General features: G+C 47.3%; 1 protein-coding gene across 1 annotated transcript in view; it reads left to right on the top strand.

The window, feature by feature from the left end:
* SMC2 (structural maintenance of chromosomes 2) overlaps positions 1 to 17,004 on the top strand; it is a 215,027-nt gene that overhangs the window by 184,628 nt on the left and 13,395 nt on the right. Inside the window, exon 22 of the mRNA XM_029614730.1 lies at positions 5,132 to 5,292. Coding sequence (XP_029470590.1) covers positions 5,132 to 5,292 — 161 coding nt within the window. The remainder of the gene's footprint in view (positions 1 to 5,131; positions 5,293 to 17,004) is intronic.

Here is a 17,004-nt window from a genome sequence, read left to right as displayed (position 1 = left end):
CGCTGCCATGCTCAGAATTGCTCGAGTTGGCCAGCGGGTCCTTCGGAGGGAAATGGGACCTTTGTGTGGCTCTTCCCCCAAGGTGCCTTGTGATCTCTTGGCCCTGTGCCCCCCCTTGGGGATTTTAGGACGGCCGCACACCCAGCAATTCCTCCTCGGATGGGGCTGCACTGTATGGATCCCCTCATGGGGCCGTGTGGCGAGCAGGGGCTCTGGGCTTACAACAGCGCAACATGGCTACCGATGAAGAGCTTAAAGTGCCCTCTTCCTCCTCCCTTTTTTTTTTTTTTATCAAATTAGAGCCAAATAGTGCCAAATTATGTTGTTTTTTTTGATCCGGCCAAATGTAGCCGGAAATAGCCAAGATCTACAAGTTCGGTGAGGCAGCCGCATGGGGGGAAGGAGCCAGGGCTTGCAGCCCAGGTAGCTCCCTTCCCCCCCCCCCCCCCCCCCCCCGGGTTGGCCCAATGGGCCGCTTCCAGACCTCCACCACACGCCCTTGTGCCCTCCCTGCCAGCAGTGTCGCGGTGCTTGACCGCACATGCACGCACCGTCATGAGCAAAGCCAGCACGTCAGTGACATCATCATTCATCACTGATGCACAGCAGGCGATCACAGCAGGTCCCCCCCCCCCCCTCCTCTGTTCCAGATGTGGTGCCGGGTTATCAGCAGCACCGTGCACTGACCTAGCGCAGCGCCTGTAAATTTTGGGTAGTATTCAGGTTAGGGAACACCAAAGACTTGTACAACAGCTAAATTCCTCCTTAGAGGCTTTTAATTACCTCACTGGCGCAGAGAACACTGCAAAGGAAACCTTAAACAAGGACTTTTAAAGAAAACTATAAAAGTCTGAAGTTTAAAAAAAAAAAAAAAAAGTACTGAAATCAATAGAGTTTAAATTAAAACATTAATAACTTTTTTAAACACCTGAGAAAAATCAAAGTTTGGAGAGAGAAAAAAAATTAAATGTTAGGAAATATTTTTTTAAATAAATAGTTTTGTAGAGCTAAAAGAGAAAAACCTTCATTAAGAGAGATTGGTATAGACCGCACAGTCCCATAAAAGTTAGAACGGGCAAACACGTCATCACCAACTAAGAGTTAACTATATCACCAAGCTTATAAGAGATTTCGTATCCAGGAATTCATGTTGTTGGCTTCCCTGTATTTGAGTGAAAAGACCAGCGCAAGTACATAAGAACCAGTTAAAGCATAGAGACTAAATTCAAAAATAGGAAAAAAAAAAATTAAATGCCACCTAAGTAACCCAAAATATAACAAGAAAAAATGAAAAAGGAATCAAAGAAACAATACAAAGACAGGGACATAAACAATGCCTGGAACTATTTTCCCTCTCGACGACATACAGAGCATGAATAACTCCAGCTATGATGGTGACAGTTACAAGAGTTAGGAGATGGCCATTGAAGGGGAAGGAAGTGCTGTGAGGGCTCACCTAACTTAAGGCCTACCAAATACAGAACTGAGTGAGTGGTAATGTATGAATGAATGAATGTTATGATTTCCAATGCAATTTAAGTTGAGTTTACAATAGTTTGTTAATTTACATGTTGTCCCGTGATGAGTGCAACATTAGCTAGTAGATTTTGAAGATGAATTAAACTGAGGTAGTGAATTATTAGTTATTCTGTGAGTTTAGTAATAGGGCATGTGAATTATCTTTTATTTTAGCTAGCTAGAATATACATAGTTACAACAAGCTGTCGCAGACACTCATACTAGGGAACACTACTGACTAGTTCTCAGAAGATCCAAGAGCGGTGAGGAAAATAGCTTTTCTTTTTTAGCTATTTAAAGAATAGGCTAGTAGAGAGAAGAAAGTGAGAAAAAAGAAAATAGTCATTAACTGGCCAGCGAATAAAGACAAAGTAAAGAATTATGTTGGTACCATATACATGCACAAATAACTTTCACACACGCCAGACCTGAGCTCATTTAACAAAGTAAAAGTAAAGAAAGAAACAGAAAAACAAAAAGAAAAGAATAAAATTATACTTACCTGGAGATTCATATTTGAGACTGTCTTGATAGCTAAAAGATCAAAAGTCATACAAAGTATCACTTCTTAACCCATGAAACAAGTGACTATTTTAACAATACATATTTTTTTAGAGATAATTTACTTATCTGATTTTAGTTTCTATTGTATTTATATGTTTGAAAGTATCTAATATTTGGGTAATACCTTAAGAGTACAAGAAATAGAAAAGATGATATATATATAGAGAGAGAGAGTTTGGTTTTCATTTAAAGTAAATTTGTTTAAACAAGTGTATAAATACAAGTGAAATTTCTGAATTTATTTTGTTGAAGTTCTATTAATTTTTAATGGTAAACTGTATTTCTGTGTAATTTCACCCAATACTACTTTGCTGCCATGTCTACATGAATACCACTCAGCCACAAGAAGTCTCCGCACAGAAGTTGGTTTACAACTTGAATCTGTAGTCCAGGAGGGAGATGCAGCAAAATATGTGCTTCTACATCCCTGGGATGTGCACCTCAAGGTGACAAATCAGTTCAGACTTCGGACCATCTCTGTTTTGTATAGCGGTATGCAAAAAGGAGCAGCAGCCTCTAAAGTGATAGTGGCCGATGGATAAAGGAGGTGGTCACGGATATGTATGTGGAAGCTTAATTGCCTTTACCAAAGCAGGTTTGAGCTCCTTCCATGAGAGCGTAGGCTACATTGTGGGCAGAGCTTCAGCTGGTATCTCCATTTGAGTTTTGCAAGGCAGCAACGTGATCATCCTTCCATACCTTTTCAAAGCATTGTCTAGATGTCTGTGTAAAGGAGAATGCTTCTTTTGCTTCAGCAATGTTGACGGGGGTGCAGGCAGCATCTTACCTCTTGAGGAAATAGCTTTGGTACATCCCACTTGTAATGGACCAGCCTGACTGGATGAAGAAGATGGAGAAATTACTACTTACCTGATAATTTCCTTTCCTCTAGAACTGTCAGGCTGGTCCATGTTCCCTCCCTATGCTGCCTTCTGAATGTATACCTTTATGTTCATGGCAAATGATCCTGAAAATGTGTATGGGTGCCATATCATTCAGAGCCTAAGATCTTGGTGAGTATTGGGGGAGGGGGGAGAGGAGATATGGTTTTCCATTTTCCACATGACGATCAAGCTGTTTGTTTTGTTGGTTCTTTCGTTGTCTTGTTTTTCTGGAAGTTAAAAAAAAAAAAAAAAAGTCTATAGAAATGGGAAGAACTGAAATGGTAATGATTTATGGTCTTAGTGTCCACAGTTAGCTTTTGCAGAATTTACTGGCAGGCTGATGTCTGTGCACAGATATGAGGAGTGACATCAGCGAGCCTTTGTTCTGTCTCCATCTGCTAGTTGGTATGCATAACCACTTGTAATGGACTGGCCTGATTGTTCTAGAGAAAAGGAAATTGTCAGCTAGTTAATAATGTCTCCAGTCTGGTGCACTGGAGTCTGTTGGCAACTATTGGGGTGCACAATATATATAGTCCACTATAATGGGTAGCATTGACATAGGACAGCAAACCACATGGATTGAAGTGTTGGAATATTGGTCTGCACTGATTAATGGAGAGAGACTAATACTGATTTAAAAAACTAAATAAAAAGCAATGAGCACATGACACCATTGCCATCAGGCTGGGAAATGCGAGGTTTGGGTCCTCTGCAAATATTTTGCAGGTCTCTGCTAATAAGTGTTAGAGCTGGAAAAATCCAGGGAGCCAGGTCACCTGGACACCTAAAATTGAGAAAACAAAAATAAAGGAAAAATAGAAAAATATACAAATTTTAATTTAAAAAATACATAAAAAAGAAAAATAAGAAATAAAGTGAAACAAACAAAATAATGAAAATGAGTAAAATTGATAGAAAAAGGTAAGGAAAACAATTTCCCAGGCTTCTAAAAAAATATAAATAAAATACCGTTTTTGACTGGCACCTAAGTTTTGTAAATGTATTTCCATCCTTGATATTCCTCATACATTCTTTGCAAATATGATTATAACTTGTCAGACATGGGTGTGTTTAGCTGTGAGGAAAGTGGCCCATAATTTCTTCCTGCTTTATATTTTCAGTATGTCACTTTTGCAGGCTTTTTTTTTTTTTTAGGATTTTGAATAAATATATCCTTTAATACTTGGCATTCAGATTGAGGTCAAGTCATACTTTGTAGCTGTGATTCATCCATATAGAAGAGAGATGTGATAGTCAAGGTTGATTTGGGCTTTTCTTCATTTTTACTTCATTGCAAAATGTACTAGTGGGAAAACATTTTTATTGTTCAACCTTCAGTATTTAAGCTAAACAAATGAAAGCCTCTTTTTCTAAACTCTATCTAAATGTACACTGTATATGGTACTATGCTACATTTGGCAAAGCAGTTAGGGCCACATGTACTCATTTTATGTCTGTGGGAGGGAAAGGCTAAGAATTTAAGACCTGGATGTGGGTGCACATGTGCATGTGTTTGCCGGTACGCACACATGGACGTGGAGATTTTATGACATACGCGCATGAGTTATAAAATCAGCTATATATGTGTACATGTGCACATGATTTTATATTGACACGTGCATCTGCACACCTATGGCGACTCGAGTGCGTAACTGGGGGGTTTTAGTAGCTACGCATAGACGCAATTCCCTGTTTCCCCAGTTTGTTTCCTGTTTGGGCCAGTAAAGGAGAGGACTTCCTAAACTCCTTAGCTAACTTGCCTCCCTTTTACCCTATTAGCCCCAAGCCTTAAAACCCAGCTGAACAGCCTAGTTTGTTTTGTTACATGACTTATGCCATTCATAGCAAAAGTAAAGTTACATGGTAAGGGATCCCATCATGCGCTTGTGCGCATAAACACTTGCGCGGAATCTTCATGTTGCAGTTCTGGTCCGCCCAGACCACATCCACGCACCGTCCCTTTTCGTGAGAAAAATTTGTATGCACCTACTGGGAGATATGCGTGTACCCACGTGGGTTATAATATCTGTGCAGCACGCGCCAGGCCAAGTCACATGTATCTCCTAGCTTTGGCGCGCATAGGGCTTTTAAAATCAACTAGCTAATATATCTGTCCCTTAGTATGAAATGCTTTAGTGTACTACTTGTGCTCTTATTTCTAGGTGAACAAGGATTTTGGTTCAATTTTCTCAACTCTTTTGCCAGGTGCCAATGCTATGCTGGCACCTCCAGAAGGGCAAACTGTCCTGCTTGGACTAGAATTTAAAGTTGCACTGGGAAGCACATGGAAGGAAAACCTAACAGAACTTAGTGGGGGTCAAAGGTAGGTATTTTCAGCTCCCAAGCTGGATTGATTTTCCTTTTCTTACTTAGTTGACATGGCATGAATCACCATTATATTTTAATAGTAGCTTCAGTTGTGGATCTTCTACAGAAGACATATTACAGATTGGGGTTAGTTGCAAACTTGTATCTTAAATGGAAAATGTAGCAATGAATATTTTAGCTATATAGTAAAACCATGAAAAGAATAAAGATTGATAGAAAGCTGCTTTAACATTTTTGCAGGATGATGGCAAATCAGTTGGCAAGGTTAAAAGTAACTTTCAATACCAATTGAAAATGTTATAATGTCCTACTAAGTTATGCTTATGCCTTTAAAATGTACATGACTTTTGAACAATTAAAATGATTTGCTTCCAGGAAAAATTTAATATAGATACTTTGCTCTGTACAATCTCAAATGAGCAAGTCATACCAAATAATGATCAAATGTCAGCTTGACTTCAAATATTAAAACACACAAGGCTCAGAATTCAAATACTGTTTGAGAACACAACTATAACAGGTGCACCTCTCTGCCACCTCCCCCTTCCCTGCCTGCTTATTGTTCTACCACCTCACCTACCCAAGTCTCCTGCCTAAGAAACTGTACCTGTGAAAGATAGCTGTTCAAGCATTCTGCTCCCTCTGTAGTAGGTTGTTAATACAAAATCATAATTTGAAATGTCTGTATACAAATGCTAAGTCTAAAAAATAAGATGGGAGAGTAAGTGTATAGCACAGATTGAAGAGATAGATATACTATAATTTCCTAGCATGTAGCAGATGGACTCAGGACCAATGGGTATAGTGTGCTCCTGATAGCAGATGGGAGACGGAGTCAGATTTCAATGCTGACGTCAGCACTACATATACCCATGCAGGAAGCTCTGCTCTTCAGCATTTCTCCATCTCCATAGCAGTTTTGGACTCTACACAGGCTTGCACAGGTTAGGAAATCCAAACCAAAGAAGAAAGAAAATTCAAAATCTTACCTCTACAAGATGCCTCCCCCAGTCGAGAATTCCTGAGGTGATTTCCAAGATCCCTCAGAGGTAAGCCTCGGTCCGGTAGCTGGTTCCCGGAGTGGCCTTAACCCCCAGGAGGGAGCAGCTGAGAGGCAACGGGTGCAATACCGAGTGTGGCGGTGAAGGTATTTCCCTCTCCCCCCGCAGCTGGAGACCGCCCGGCACGAGACAGGGAAGCGCCGAGACAAGGTAAGGTAAAAAAAAAAAACTCTTCTTAAAGTCTCCAGTCTCTGAGGCTCGGATAGCCACACAGATCGCCCGCCGGCATCTGTCCCATCAGGTTGAGCAGCCCCATCCGGGCTAGACCTCGTGGAGATCCTCCAGGGGGGGTCGCCATTTTGCCCGCATGGCCGCCGGCGCCATCTTCCCCCCCCCCCCTGATTGCCGTATTGTCCGCATAATTGAGCCGTGCGCACAGCGGCGAGCCGGGCGCATAAACTACTTATGCGCATAGTGGCGCATGCACCTGTGCCGGGTGCACACTGACGCGCACAAAGGTGCCGGGGCACAGCGACGCACACAAAGGTGCCGAGCGCTCAGCGGCGCCGGGCACACAAGTTAAGCCAGTGCGCACAGCGGCACGTGCATCTCTCACTAGGCGCACATAGCGGCCTGCACGCACATTTTCCGCAGCTTGCACGCACATCTTCAATGCACCCGGAGCGCATATCTAAGCCTCCCGGTGTGCGCATATAGGCGTACAGACGAGTTTTGAGCGACCCACGCACTCAAATCATGGCACCTCCGGCCAAGGGACAAGCTCTCTGCCCAGCCTGCCACCTGAGAGCAGCATAACACGTAGTGGCTTCGGCCCTGTGCCTGCGGTGCAAAGAGGCCCAGGGGGAACCAGGACAAGGCGCCCCCCCCCCCCCCCCCTCCCAGCCAGTAGAGGAATCCGGCTCCACCAACGACAGTACCCTGGACCTCTCTATACCCGGCTCGGTCCCTACTCAATTGGGCCCCTCTGAAAACGCCACTGGCTTCAATATGGACCCAGGAACCTTTTCCTGGGTAGAATTCTTCAAAGGGCTGCAAACCTTTGTCCAGGCACAATCGGTGCCACCGGCGATACAGCCGCCACCACCAGAAGATCAAAACCTTCCAGGCCCCTCTCGGCCTCCCTGAGACGTGTCCCCTCCAGACAAAAGCCTCCTCTTAGGGGACAAACACACCTCAGAGGAAGAACCAGACTCCCTGGAGGAAGGAGAAATCCCTCCAGGAACGGAACCATACCAAACCATGATGCATTTCTTCTCCAGTGACGAGTTACCAGACCTCGTGTCTCTGAGCTTGAAGGAGCTGGCCATCCCAGGCACAAGCGCCACAGCAGAGCCAAAGACGAAACCTCTGCTGGTCGGGCTCCGTCAGGCCTCACGCCATTTCCCATTGCTGTAGGCCGTACAACAACTGATCGACTTGGAATGGAATGCTCCGGAGGCTAGTTTCAAAGGAGGATGGGCCCTAGAAGCCCTATATCCACTGGAACCCTCAGCCAAAGAACTCCTGGTGTTCCCCAAAGTGGAGGCCATGGTCTGCGCTGTCACAAAGCGCATTACCATTCCAGTCGAAGGAGGAGCGGCACTCAAGGATGCCCAGGACAGATGTCAGGAATCCATCCTTAAACATTTGATGCAGCAGCTATGTCACTACAGATCGCTGTCTGCTGTGCCGTGGTGACACGTGTCTGCTTATCACTTGCCAGGAACGCTACCACGCCCGTCGAAACAGAACCAGCGATATCCTTCCTCACGGATGCGACGTCCGACCTGGTTCGCACTTCAGCCAGGGGCGTCTATTCTATTGTGGCAGCCAGAAGACAACTCTGGCTCCAAAGCTGGTCAGCCAACGTGACCTCCAAGACGAAACTCACGAGAATGCCCTTTAAAGGAATCCTCCTGTTTGGAAGTAAACTGGAGAAGTTAGCCGACAAATGGGGCGAATCCCTAGTACCTTGGCTACCGGTGGACAAGAACAAAAGAAGCCATCGCCCCTCTCCCCAAACATCCAAGGGCAGAGGATCACAGCGCTTCAGACCATACAAGAATACAGACCAAGCACCTCGCCCTGCAGGCAGGGGCCAGTCCTTTCAGAACAAACACAACAAGAGGGGAGCCGGCTCAGGTCCAGGCCCCAGCCGCACCCCACAATGAGAATCAACAGACCCATCCACAGGAAAAAGCCATAGGGGGCTGGCTTGCCCTATTCTACCAAAGATGGGTCGAGATAACGTCAGACAAGTGGGTCCTAACCATCATTCGAGAGGGATACTATCTGGACTTCCACAGCATCCCCCCAGACAAATTTGTGAAATCCCCTTGCCACTCCCCCTCCAAGAGGACGGCAGTGGAAACCACACTGACAAAATTGCTCTCCATAGAGGCTATAACGCCGGTGCCCATGCACCAACAAAATACTGGGCACTATTCTATCTATTTTGTCGTCCCCAAGAAAGAGGGAACGTTCCAGCCTATCCTGGACCTCAAGTTGGTCAACCGCTACCTGAGGGTACCACACTTCCGCATGGAAACCCTACATTCGGTCATAAGGGCAGTGCAGCTGGGAGAACTGACCTCCCTGGACCTGTCAGAAGCCTATCTGCACATCCTGGTCCATCATGACCACCAGCGCTTCCTACGCTTCGCGATCATGGACCACCATTACCAGTTCCGGGCGCTACCCTTCGGACTAGCTACTGCCCCTCGGACGTTCACCAAAATCATGGTGGTAGTGGCAGCAACACTGAGGAAAGAATGAATCCTCGTACACCCGTACCTGGACGATTGGCTGATCAGAGCAAAATCACCAGAAGAAAGTCATCAGGCGAGCACCAGAGTCAATCTACTACAGAATCTCGGGTGGGTCGTCAACACAACCAAGAGCTGCCTGCAGCCCTCCCAATCACTAGAATACCTGGGAGTCCGGTTCGACACCCAACAAGACAAGGTTGTCCTTCCCCTTACAAGGAGAAGGAAATTGATGGACCAGTTGAGAAAACTGTTGAACGGCGCTCTCCCCACGGTATGGGACTACCTCCAAGTACTGTGCCTCATGATATCGACCCTAGAAGTCGTCCCATGGGCAAGGGCCCACATGCGACCACTATAACATTCCCTACTGTCATAATGGAACCCGAATTCCCAGGACTACACCGTTCGACTCCAGTTACCGGCAGATGTACAGATCCAGCTCCTATGGTGGCTACAAGAAGACCATCTGAGCAAGGGAGTAAGGCTATCCCCACCAACCTGGGTCTTGCTCACCACAGATGCGAGCCTACGAGGGTGGAGAGCACACTGCCAGGAACTGACGGCTTAGGGCAATGGGACAAGGAAGAGTCGGGATGGAACATCAACCAACTGGAAGCCCAAGCAGTCAGACTAGCCTGCCTGTGGTTCAGTCGCAGACTCCGGGGAGAATTGGTCAGTCATGTCGAACAATGCCACAACAGTGGCCTACATCAACCACCAGGGAGGAACGAGAAGCCAACAGGTGTCCCTGGAAATAGATCCCCTAATGGCGTGGGCGGAAGCAAACCTACAAGGGATCTCAGCCGCCCACATCGCAGGAAAAGACGATGTCACTGTGGATTACCTCAGCAGAGAAAGTCTAGACCCAGGGGAATGGATGCTGTCGACCACAGCATTCCAGTTGATAATAAACCGCTGGGGAACTCCAGCCATGGATCTTCTGGCAACCCGGTCGAACGCCCAAGTTCCCAACTTCTTCAGCTGCAGAGACCCACAATCCCAGGGGATCGACGCTCTCGTCCAGACCTGGCCACAAGAAGACTTGCTGTATGCCTTTCCTCCATGGCCACTACTGGTCTGGATCATCCGCAAGATAGAACACCACAGGGGGCTAGTACTTCTAGTGGCCCCGGATTGGCCAAGAAGTCCATGGTACGCAGACATGCAAAGACCTTTGGAGGGGAGCCCCCTGTCTCTACCTCCACACAGGGATCTGCTCCACCAAGGACCAATCCTCCATGAAGACCCAACTCAATTCTCTCTTCCGGTCTGGCCATTGAGAGGACGCGCCTGAAGAAGAGCGGATACTCGGGGGCAGTGACTGACACCTTGCTCCGAGCACGCAAGTTTTCCACATCTCTAACTTACATACGAATATGGAGAATATTCGAAGCCTGATGTGAAGACCACGACATACTTCCACGGACAGTCAAAATCCCCACGATACTGGAATTTCTGCAGGACGGCTTACAGAAGGGGTTGTCTCTCAACTCCATCAAGGTTCAGGTGGCCGCGTTGGCTTCAGAGCCAAAGTGGACGGCATCAGTCTATCTTCACACCCAGACGTCTCCCGCTTCTTGAAAGGTGTCAAACAGATCCGACCACCACTAAAGTGGCCGGTATCCCTATGGAACCTCAATCTAATACTAGACTTCCTAGCGGGAGCTTCCTTCAGACCTACCTATGGGCTGTGTCTACGGCTTCTAACCTTGAAGACTGCATTCCTAGTGGCAATATGTTCAGCCCATCGCATCTCCGAACTTCAAGCACTATCCTGTCGGGAACCATTCCTCAGATTCACACCGGCATCCATACAGTTAATCACTGTCTCTTCCTTCCTTCCAAAGGTGGTTTCTCATTTCCATCTAAACCAAACCATCTCGCTGCCATCTCCAGACAAGCATAAGGACTCTGAAGACTCGCGCCTTCCTCGCCATCTTAACATCGGCAGACTACTAGTCCGATACCTGGAAAGTCGGAATCCGTACAAAAGACGGAACACCTATTCGTCCTTCACAGTGGGAAGAAACAAGGATCAAAGAAGTAATCAAGGTGGCCTACATAGAGGCAGGGAAGCCTCCACCTCTACAAGTCAAGGCCCATTCAACCAGAGCCCAGGCAGTGTCCTGGGCAGAAACCAAGATGCTGTCACCTGCCGAGATCTGTTGGGCAGCGACATGGTCCTCCATTCACACCTTCTCGAGGTTCTACCGCCTGGATGTCCAGGCCCGGGAGGACACATCATTTGCAAGGGCAGTACTAAGTGGGCCACGGGCAGCCTCCCACCCAGTTCGGGAGTAGCTTTGGTACATCCCATTGGTCCTGATTCCATCTGCTACACACTAGGAAATGGAGAAATTACTTACCTGATAATTTTGTTTTCCTTAGTGTAGACAGATGGACTCAGTATCCTGCCCATGGCTGCCTCAGAATACGGAAACCTCGGATGACAACCCCCGAGAAAAGGACAAGCATGGGTAAGCCATGCTTTACCCCTAGTTAAGACACCCACAATTACCAGGTGTCAGTGTTTCTCGGTTGAGTGCACTGGCGGCCTCCAGCTAATCAAGTTATTCACACACACACATATATCCACAATTGCTTTTTGAGGAGAATACTGAAGAGCAGAGCTTCCTGCACGGGTATATGTAGTGCTGACTTCAGATTGAAATCTGACTCTTGTCTCCAACTGCTATCAGGAGCACACTATACTCATTGGTCCTGAGTCCATCTGTCTACACTAAGGAAAACTAAATTATCAGGTAAGTAATTTCTCCATTGGCATCTCAGAGACCTGGTGGAAATAGAACACTATTCCTGTTCATACCCAAATCAGTTCAGACAAGTGGATTTTGCATCCCTACCAGCAGATGGAGGCAGAAAACAAAAACTTTGAGGCACTGCTACATATCTGAGAGTACCATCTGCAGTCCCTCAATATTTTGGTCTCCAGAGGTGAAAACCTGCAGTTCTGACTGAGAATTTAAAATTTTTGGAGTTAAGGAGAAGTGTTTGGCTTCCAGTCGATTGGAGGGGCTCCCCTAGGTGCTAGGTTCCAGTGTGAGCCATCCCTCTGGTCAAGCTGGGCTACCAGGGGATTGGATACCCCTGACTGTTGTAGCCGACTGGTACCAGAGGTCTTGATAGCCAGGGACTGGCCCCCTCCTGCCTGTTGCTGGTTTTTTCAGCAAAGTACCCCTTCTGTATTTATGGGCAATTAAGTTTATTTTAAAAAAAAAAAAAAAACCAGAAGTAAGGGGGAAAGACACAAGAGATTCAGTCTCTATTCAGTGTGGGGCGCTTTGCCAGCTGGGCTACTGGGATCAGGAGCATTTTTCTTTTTTGCCCTGGTGGGAAAAGTTTTTTGGTGCACGGCAAACTGGTTTGCGAGTTGCATCGGCCTGCCAAAGGCTTCCCATGCGACGCTTCTGTTGGGGGCATGCGGCTCAGCGGTGCGGCCACGTGGTGCAGCCTATTTCGAAGTGGTGCGCTTGGGCCGCATTCTGTTTACTGACTGCGTTTCTCATGGCTTGCAGGTCCTGCGGGCTCTAGTCAGCCCGACTCAATTCCCACTCCATCTGCACGGGCTCTGCATCGGGGGAGGGACGGTTCCTCTGTGGGGGGGGGGGGCGGGATGGCTAGAACCAGAAAAGGCCTCCCGATCTTCTTGGAGCATAGCTGTGGTTAATACTGGGGTCTCTGCTGCCTCAGTACCCGCAGGGGATCGCACTCAGTGGCCAGTGATTCCTTTCCTCCCCTCTCCTGCGGTGCAGGGGGCTGAGGAAGGCCAGGACGAGGAGCTGATTCAGCGAACAGTCCATTGGAGCAGGGGGCCGAGGATCTGAGGGATTTTCTCTGGAGTTTGTTCTGCTTTTGCACAAAGCCTTCCTGGCTAGAAAGGTTACGGGATCAAAGAGATCCAAGGAAAGACAGCCTGTTCTGCCCAAAAGACCAAAGATGGCATCTCTGCAGGAGGCAGATCCGGATGGGGTCAAGCTCCTGATCCTGATTTGAACAAGGATGATCTGGATGAGGGTGCCGTGCCAGAGGGTGATGACCCTCAGGTGGTCTATCTGTTTAAGAAGGAGGAGCTGCGCCCTCTCATCTCTCAGGTGTTAGAAGAACTGGAGGATAAGCTGACTCAGGAAGAGTCAGACAGTGAAGGTGTAAATCCAGTCCTGGATGGGCTGCGTGGTCCGCCTAATGCTTTTCCGTTACCTAAGAAGATTCAGAAGCTGATCAGTCGGGAGTGGGATTTCCCAGATGCAGGCTTGAAGGTCGTTAAGGCAATGGTGAAGCTGTGTCATTTTGAGGAGCATTTGGGTCGCCTGAAGGCACCTAAGGTGGATGCAGTGGTCTCTGCAGTGACTGACCATGATCCCAATGCCAGGTTCTGCTGCTCTTAGGGATGTGCAGGATCGCAAGTTGGAGAGTCAATTGAAGCGCATGTTTGAGATGTCTTCTTTGGGCCTTCGCGCTGCGGTCTGAGCCAACTTGATGCATCGAGCCTGCTTGTGCTGGGTTCAGAAGGCACAAGAACAGGCATCTACTGGCGCTCGGCAAGGTTTATGCGTCTTGTTTGGAGGCTGGAATGGAATGTGGCTGATGCATTGTATGATTTGGTGCATACGTCCGCCGGAAGCATGTTCTCGGTGGTGGCTGCATGAGGGCTTTGGTGGTTGCACAATTGGTCAGCAGACATGTGGTCCAAGACCCAGCTGTGTAATCTTCATTTTAAAAGAAAGTTACTATTTACGGAGGATCTGGATCAGTTGATGAAATCTCTAGGTGAATCCAAAGGGATTCGAGGAAGTTTAATTCCAGCAAAGGGACTACAGTCTTGGGGTTGAGGCTGTCGTCAGGACGCCAGTAGTCCTTTCAGGGTTCCTTCAGGTTTTCCAGAGATGGTTCTGGTCAAGGGACCGGAGGGGGAAAGGACTTGCAATGATTCCAAGCTCTGCCACTCCTCGGTAATAGCGATAGGGGGTAGGTTGTCACGCTTTTACTGGAAGTGGCTCAAGATCACCTCAGACCGGTGGGTTCTGGAGATATTAAGAAACAGCTACACCTTAGAATTTTTGTATCTGGTCAGGGAAACCTTTCTGGAGTCCCACTGTTCGTGACGAAGCAAACGGGATGTAGTGGGTGGGACTCTACAAAAGTTACTAGACTTAGAAGCCATAGTTCAGGTTCTGCTGGGTGAACAAGGATGGGGAGGTATTCCATTTATTTTGTGGTTACCAAGAATGAGGGCACCTTCTGTCCCAGTTTTGATTTGCAAAAATTCAAAGTTGCCTTGTGGGTGCCGGATTTCTGGATGGAGACATTGCATACTGTGATAGCAGTGGTTCGCTATTTTCATATCCCCATTCATCAAAACCATCAGATGTTTGTTTCTGCAATTTATGGTGCTGGGGCAGCACTTCCAGTTTCAGGCTCTCCCTTTTGGGTTGGCCGCAGCTCCTCAGACCTTCACAAAGGTGATGGTGGTAGTGGCAGCAGCCTTGAGACGAGAGGGGATTCTGGTCTAAACATATCTGCTCAATTGGCTTATTCAGTCCGAGTCGGAGGAGGAGTGCCTTCGGTATGTGCAGCAAGTGAGGGATATCTTGAATTTGCTGTGTTGGGTGATCAATTTGATAGTCACCTGGTTCCATCTCGATCGTTGGAGTACCTAGGAGCCCTCTTCGATACCCAGAAAGGCAGAGTGTTCCTGTCAGCAGACAGGTTGTTGAAGTTGCAGGCACAAGTGAAGCAACTGAGTCAGTTCTGGGACTACTTGCAGGTGCTGGGTTCCATGACCTAGACGTTTGATTTGGTTCTGTGGGCCTTCGCCCACATGCATCCATTGCAAAGAGCCCTTTTGTTCAGATGGAAGCCATTGTCTGAAGAGTATCATCTGCCGTTACCACTTCTAGCAGAGTCCAGATCCAGTCTCTTGTGGTGGCTCTCAAAATGCAACCTGGAAAAGGGAATGGATCTGGAGACCCCAGACTGGGTGTTTGGTGACTACAGATGCCAGCCTCAAGGGATGAGGGGCAGTGTGTTTGAGTCATTCTGCCCAGGGTCTCTGGTCAGCAGCGGAGGCATCCTGGCCCATCAATCGTCTGGAGATGAGGGCAGTATGCAGGGTTCTGGAGGTGTTTCTGCCCTGCCTAGGATCGCATTTATGCCAGATGAGGCGTTCCCCCCCCCCCCCAGTTGAACCTCATGGCAACGCGGGCCAATGCAAAGATGGTGACATTTTTCAGTCGCCGAAGAGGGCCTGGTTCGGTAGGGCTGGGCGCTCTCGTGTGCCCGTGGCCAATAAGGGTTCTTCTCCATGTTTCCTCCTTGGCCACTTATCGGTCAAGTGTTAAGGCACATAGAGACACATTCAGGGACAGTGGTGCTGGTGGCGCTGGAATGGCTGCGTTGCCCGTTCTTCACGGATCTGGAGGAGCCTCTTCACTTGGCTCATCTGCTGGGGTTGCTCCGGCAAGGACCCATATTTTCGGATCAGGAGAATCGATTTTGTCTTGCGGCTTGGCTTTTGAGAGGCGGCAGCTGCTCCTGAAAGGTTATTTGGAACCGGTAATTTCCACTCTGCTCTAGGCTAGGCGGCCTTCTAAGTCTATGGCGTATGTCTGAGTTTGGAAGGTTTTTGAGGCCTGGTGTCTTCAGCAATAGCTGGATCCTCTGGCAGTCCCACACATTTTGTCCTTTGTGCAACAGGGCTTGTCTAAGGGCCTGGCCTATAGTTCGCTCCATAACCAGGTCGCAGCCTTGGGTTGTCTGAGGGGTAGATTGTGGAGAAGGGCTTTGGCCTCTCATCCCGATGTAGTTTGTTTCATGAAGGGGGTTAAGCATTTACGACCTCCGGTTCAGAAGATGTACCCAAATTGGAACCTCAACTTAGTTTTGTAGGTTCTCTGTGGAGCGCCTTTTGAGTCTTTAAGACAAGCTTCTTTGAAGGACCTTACAGTGAAGATGGTATTTCTGATTGCTATTTATTCAGCCAGTAGGATTTCGAAGCTTTAGGCTCTGTCTTATCGAGATCCCTTTTTGCGAATTGCTGATGACAGGATGACTTTGTGTATGGTTCCATCGTTTTTGCCAAAAGTGATTTCTGCTTTTCATGTGAATCAGATGGTTGAATTGCCTGAGTTTCCGGAGTGGTCTAGGGATTCTGTGCAGGATATGGCCCTTCATCTTCTCGATGTGCATCGCATTCTGTTGCAATATTTGAAGGTCACTAATAGTTTTTGGTGATCAGGCCATCTCTTTGTGGTGGTCGGTGGAGCAAAGACAGGGGAGAAAGCTTCAAAGGCTATATTTACCCATTGGCTGAGAGGCTATTTACTCAGCCTATATTTGTAAGGGTCACGTAGTTCTGACTGCTCTCAAGGCACATTCAACTAGAGCACAGGCAGCTTCTTAGGCAGAGTATCTGTGTCTCCCCAAGAGATGTGCAGGTCTTCGGTGTGGTCCTCTCTGCATACTTTCACCAAACATTACTGGTTGGATGTTAGAACGCAAGAGGATGTGACTTTCATTGAAAGTGTGTTGAGAGCAGGTCTTTCTGGTTCCCACCTGGTGTAGGGGTGCTTAGGTACATCCCAATTGTTTGGACTGATCTGGGTATGACCCTGAAAGAAAAATGGGTTCTTACCTGCTAATTTTTGTTCCTGTAATACCAAAGATCAGTCCCTGTTGCTGCCAAAAGACTGAATTTCCTGGTGAATTTAGAAGATTTCATTTCATGGTGGATTTATTCACTGTATGTCGGATTTTTTCCACAGGGTTCCTAAGTTGTGTGTTTTCTTTTTGCATGAAGTGGTTTTCAAACTGGTTTTTGGCTAGAGACCTGTTGATCTTCAGTTCAAGGGGTCCCAACCCTGTGTTTTCTGGTTTGCTTTAGGTAAGGGGAATTCTATCTACTCTGTGGCTTGGATTCAG

Source organism: Rhinatrema bivittatum, chromosome 1, assembly GCF_901001135.1.
Source record: "Rhinatrema bivittatum chromosome 1, aRhiBiv1.1, whole genome shotgun sequence".
Lineage (NCBI taxonomy): Eukaryota > Metazoa > Chordata > Amphibia > Gymnophiona > Rhinatrematidae > Rhinatrema > Rhinatrema bivittatum.
The sequence above is the reverse complement of the archived record's forward strand: the minus strand, read 5'-3'. Positions and strand labels throughout refer to the sequence as shown.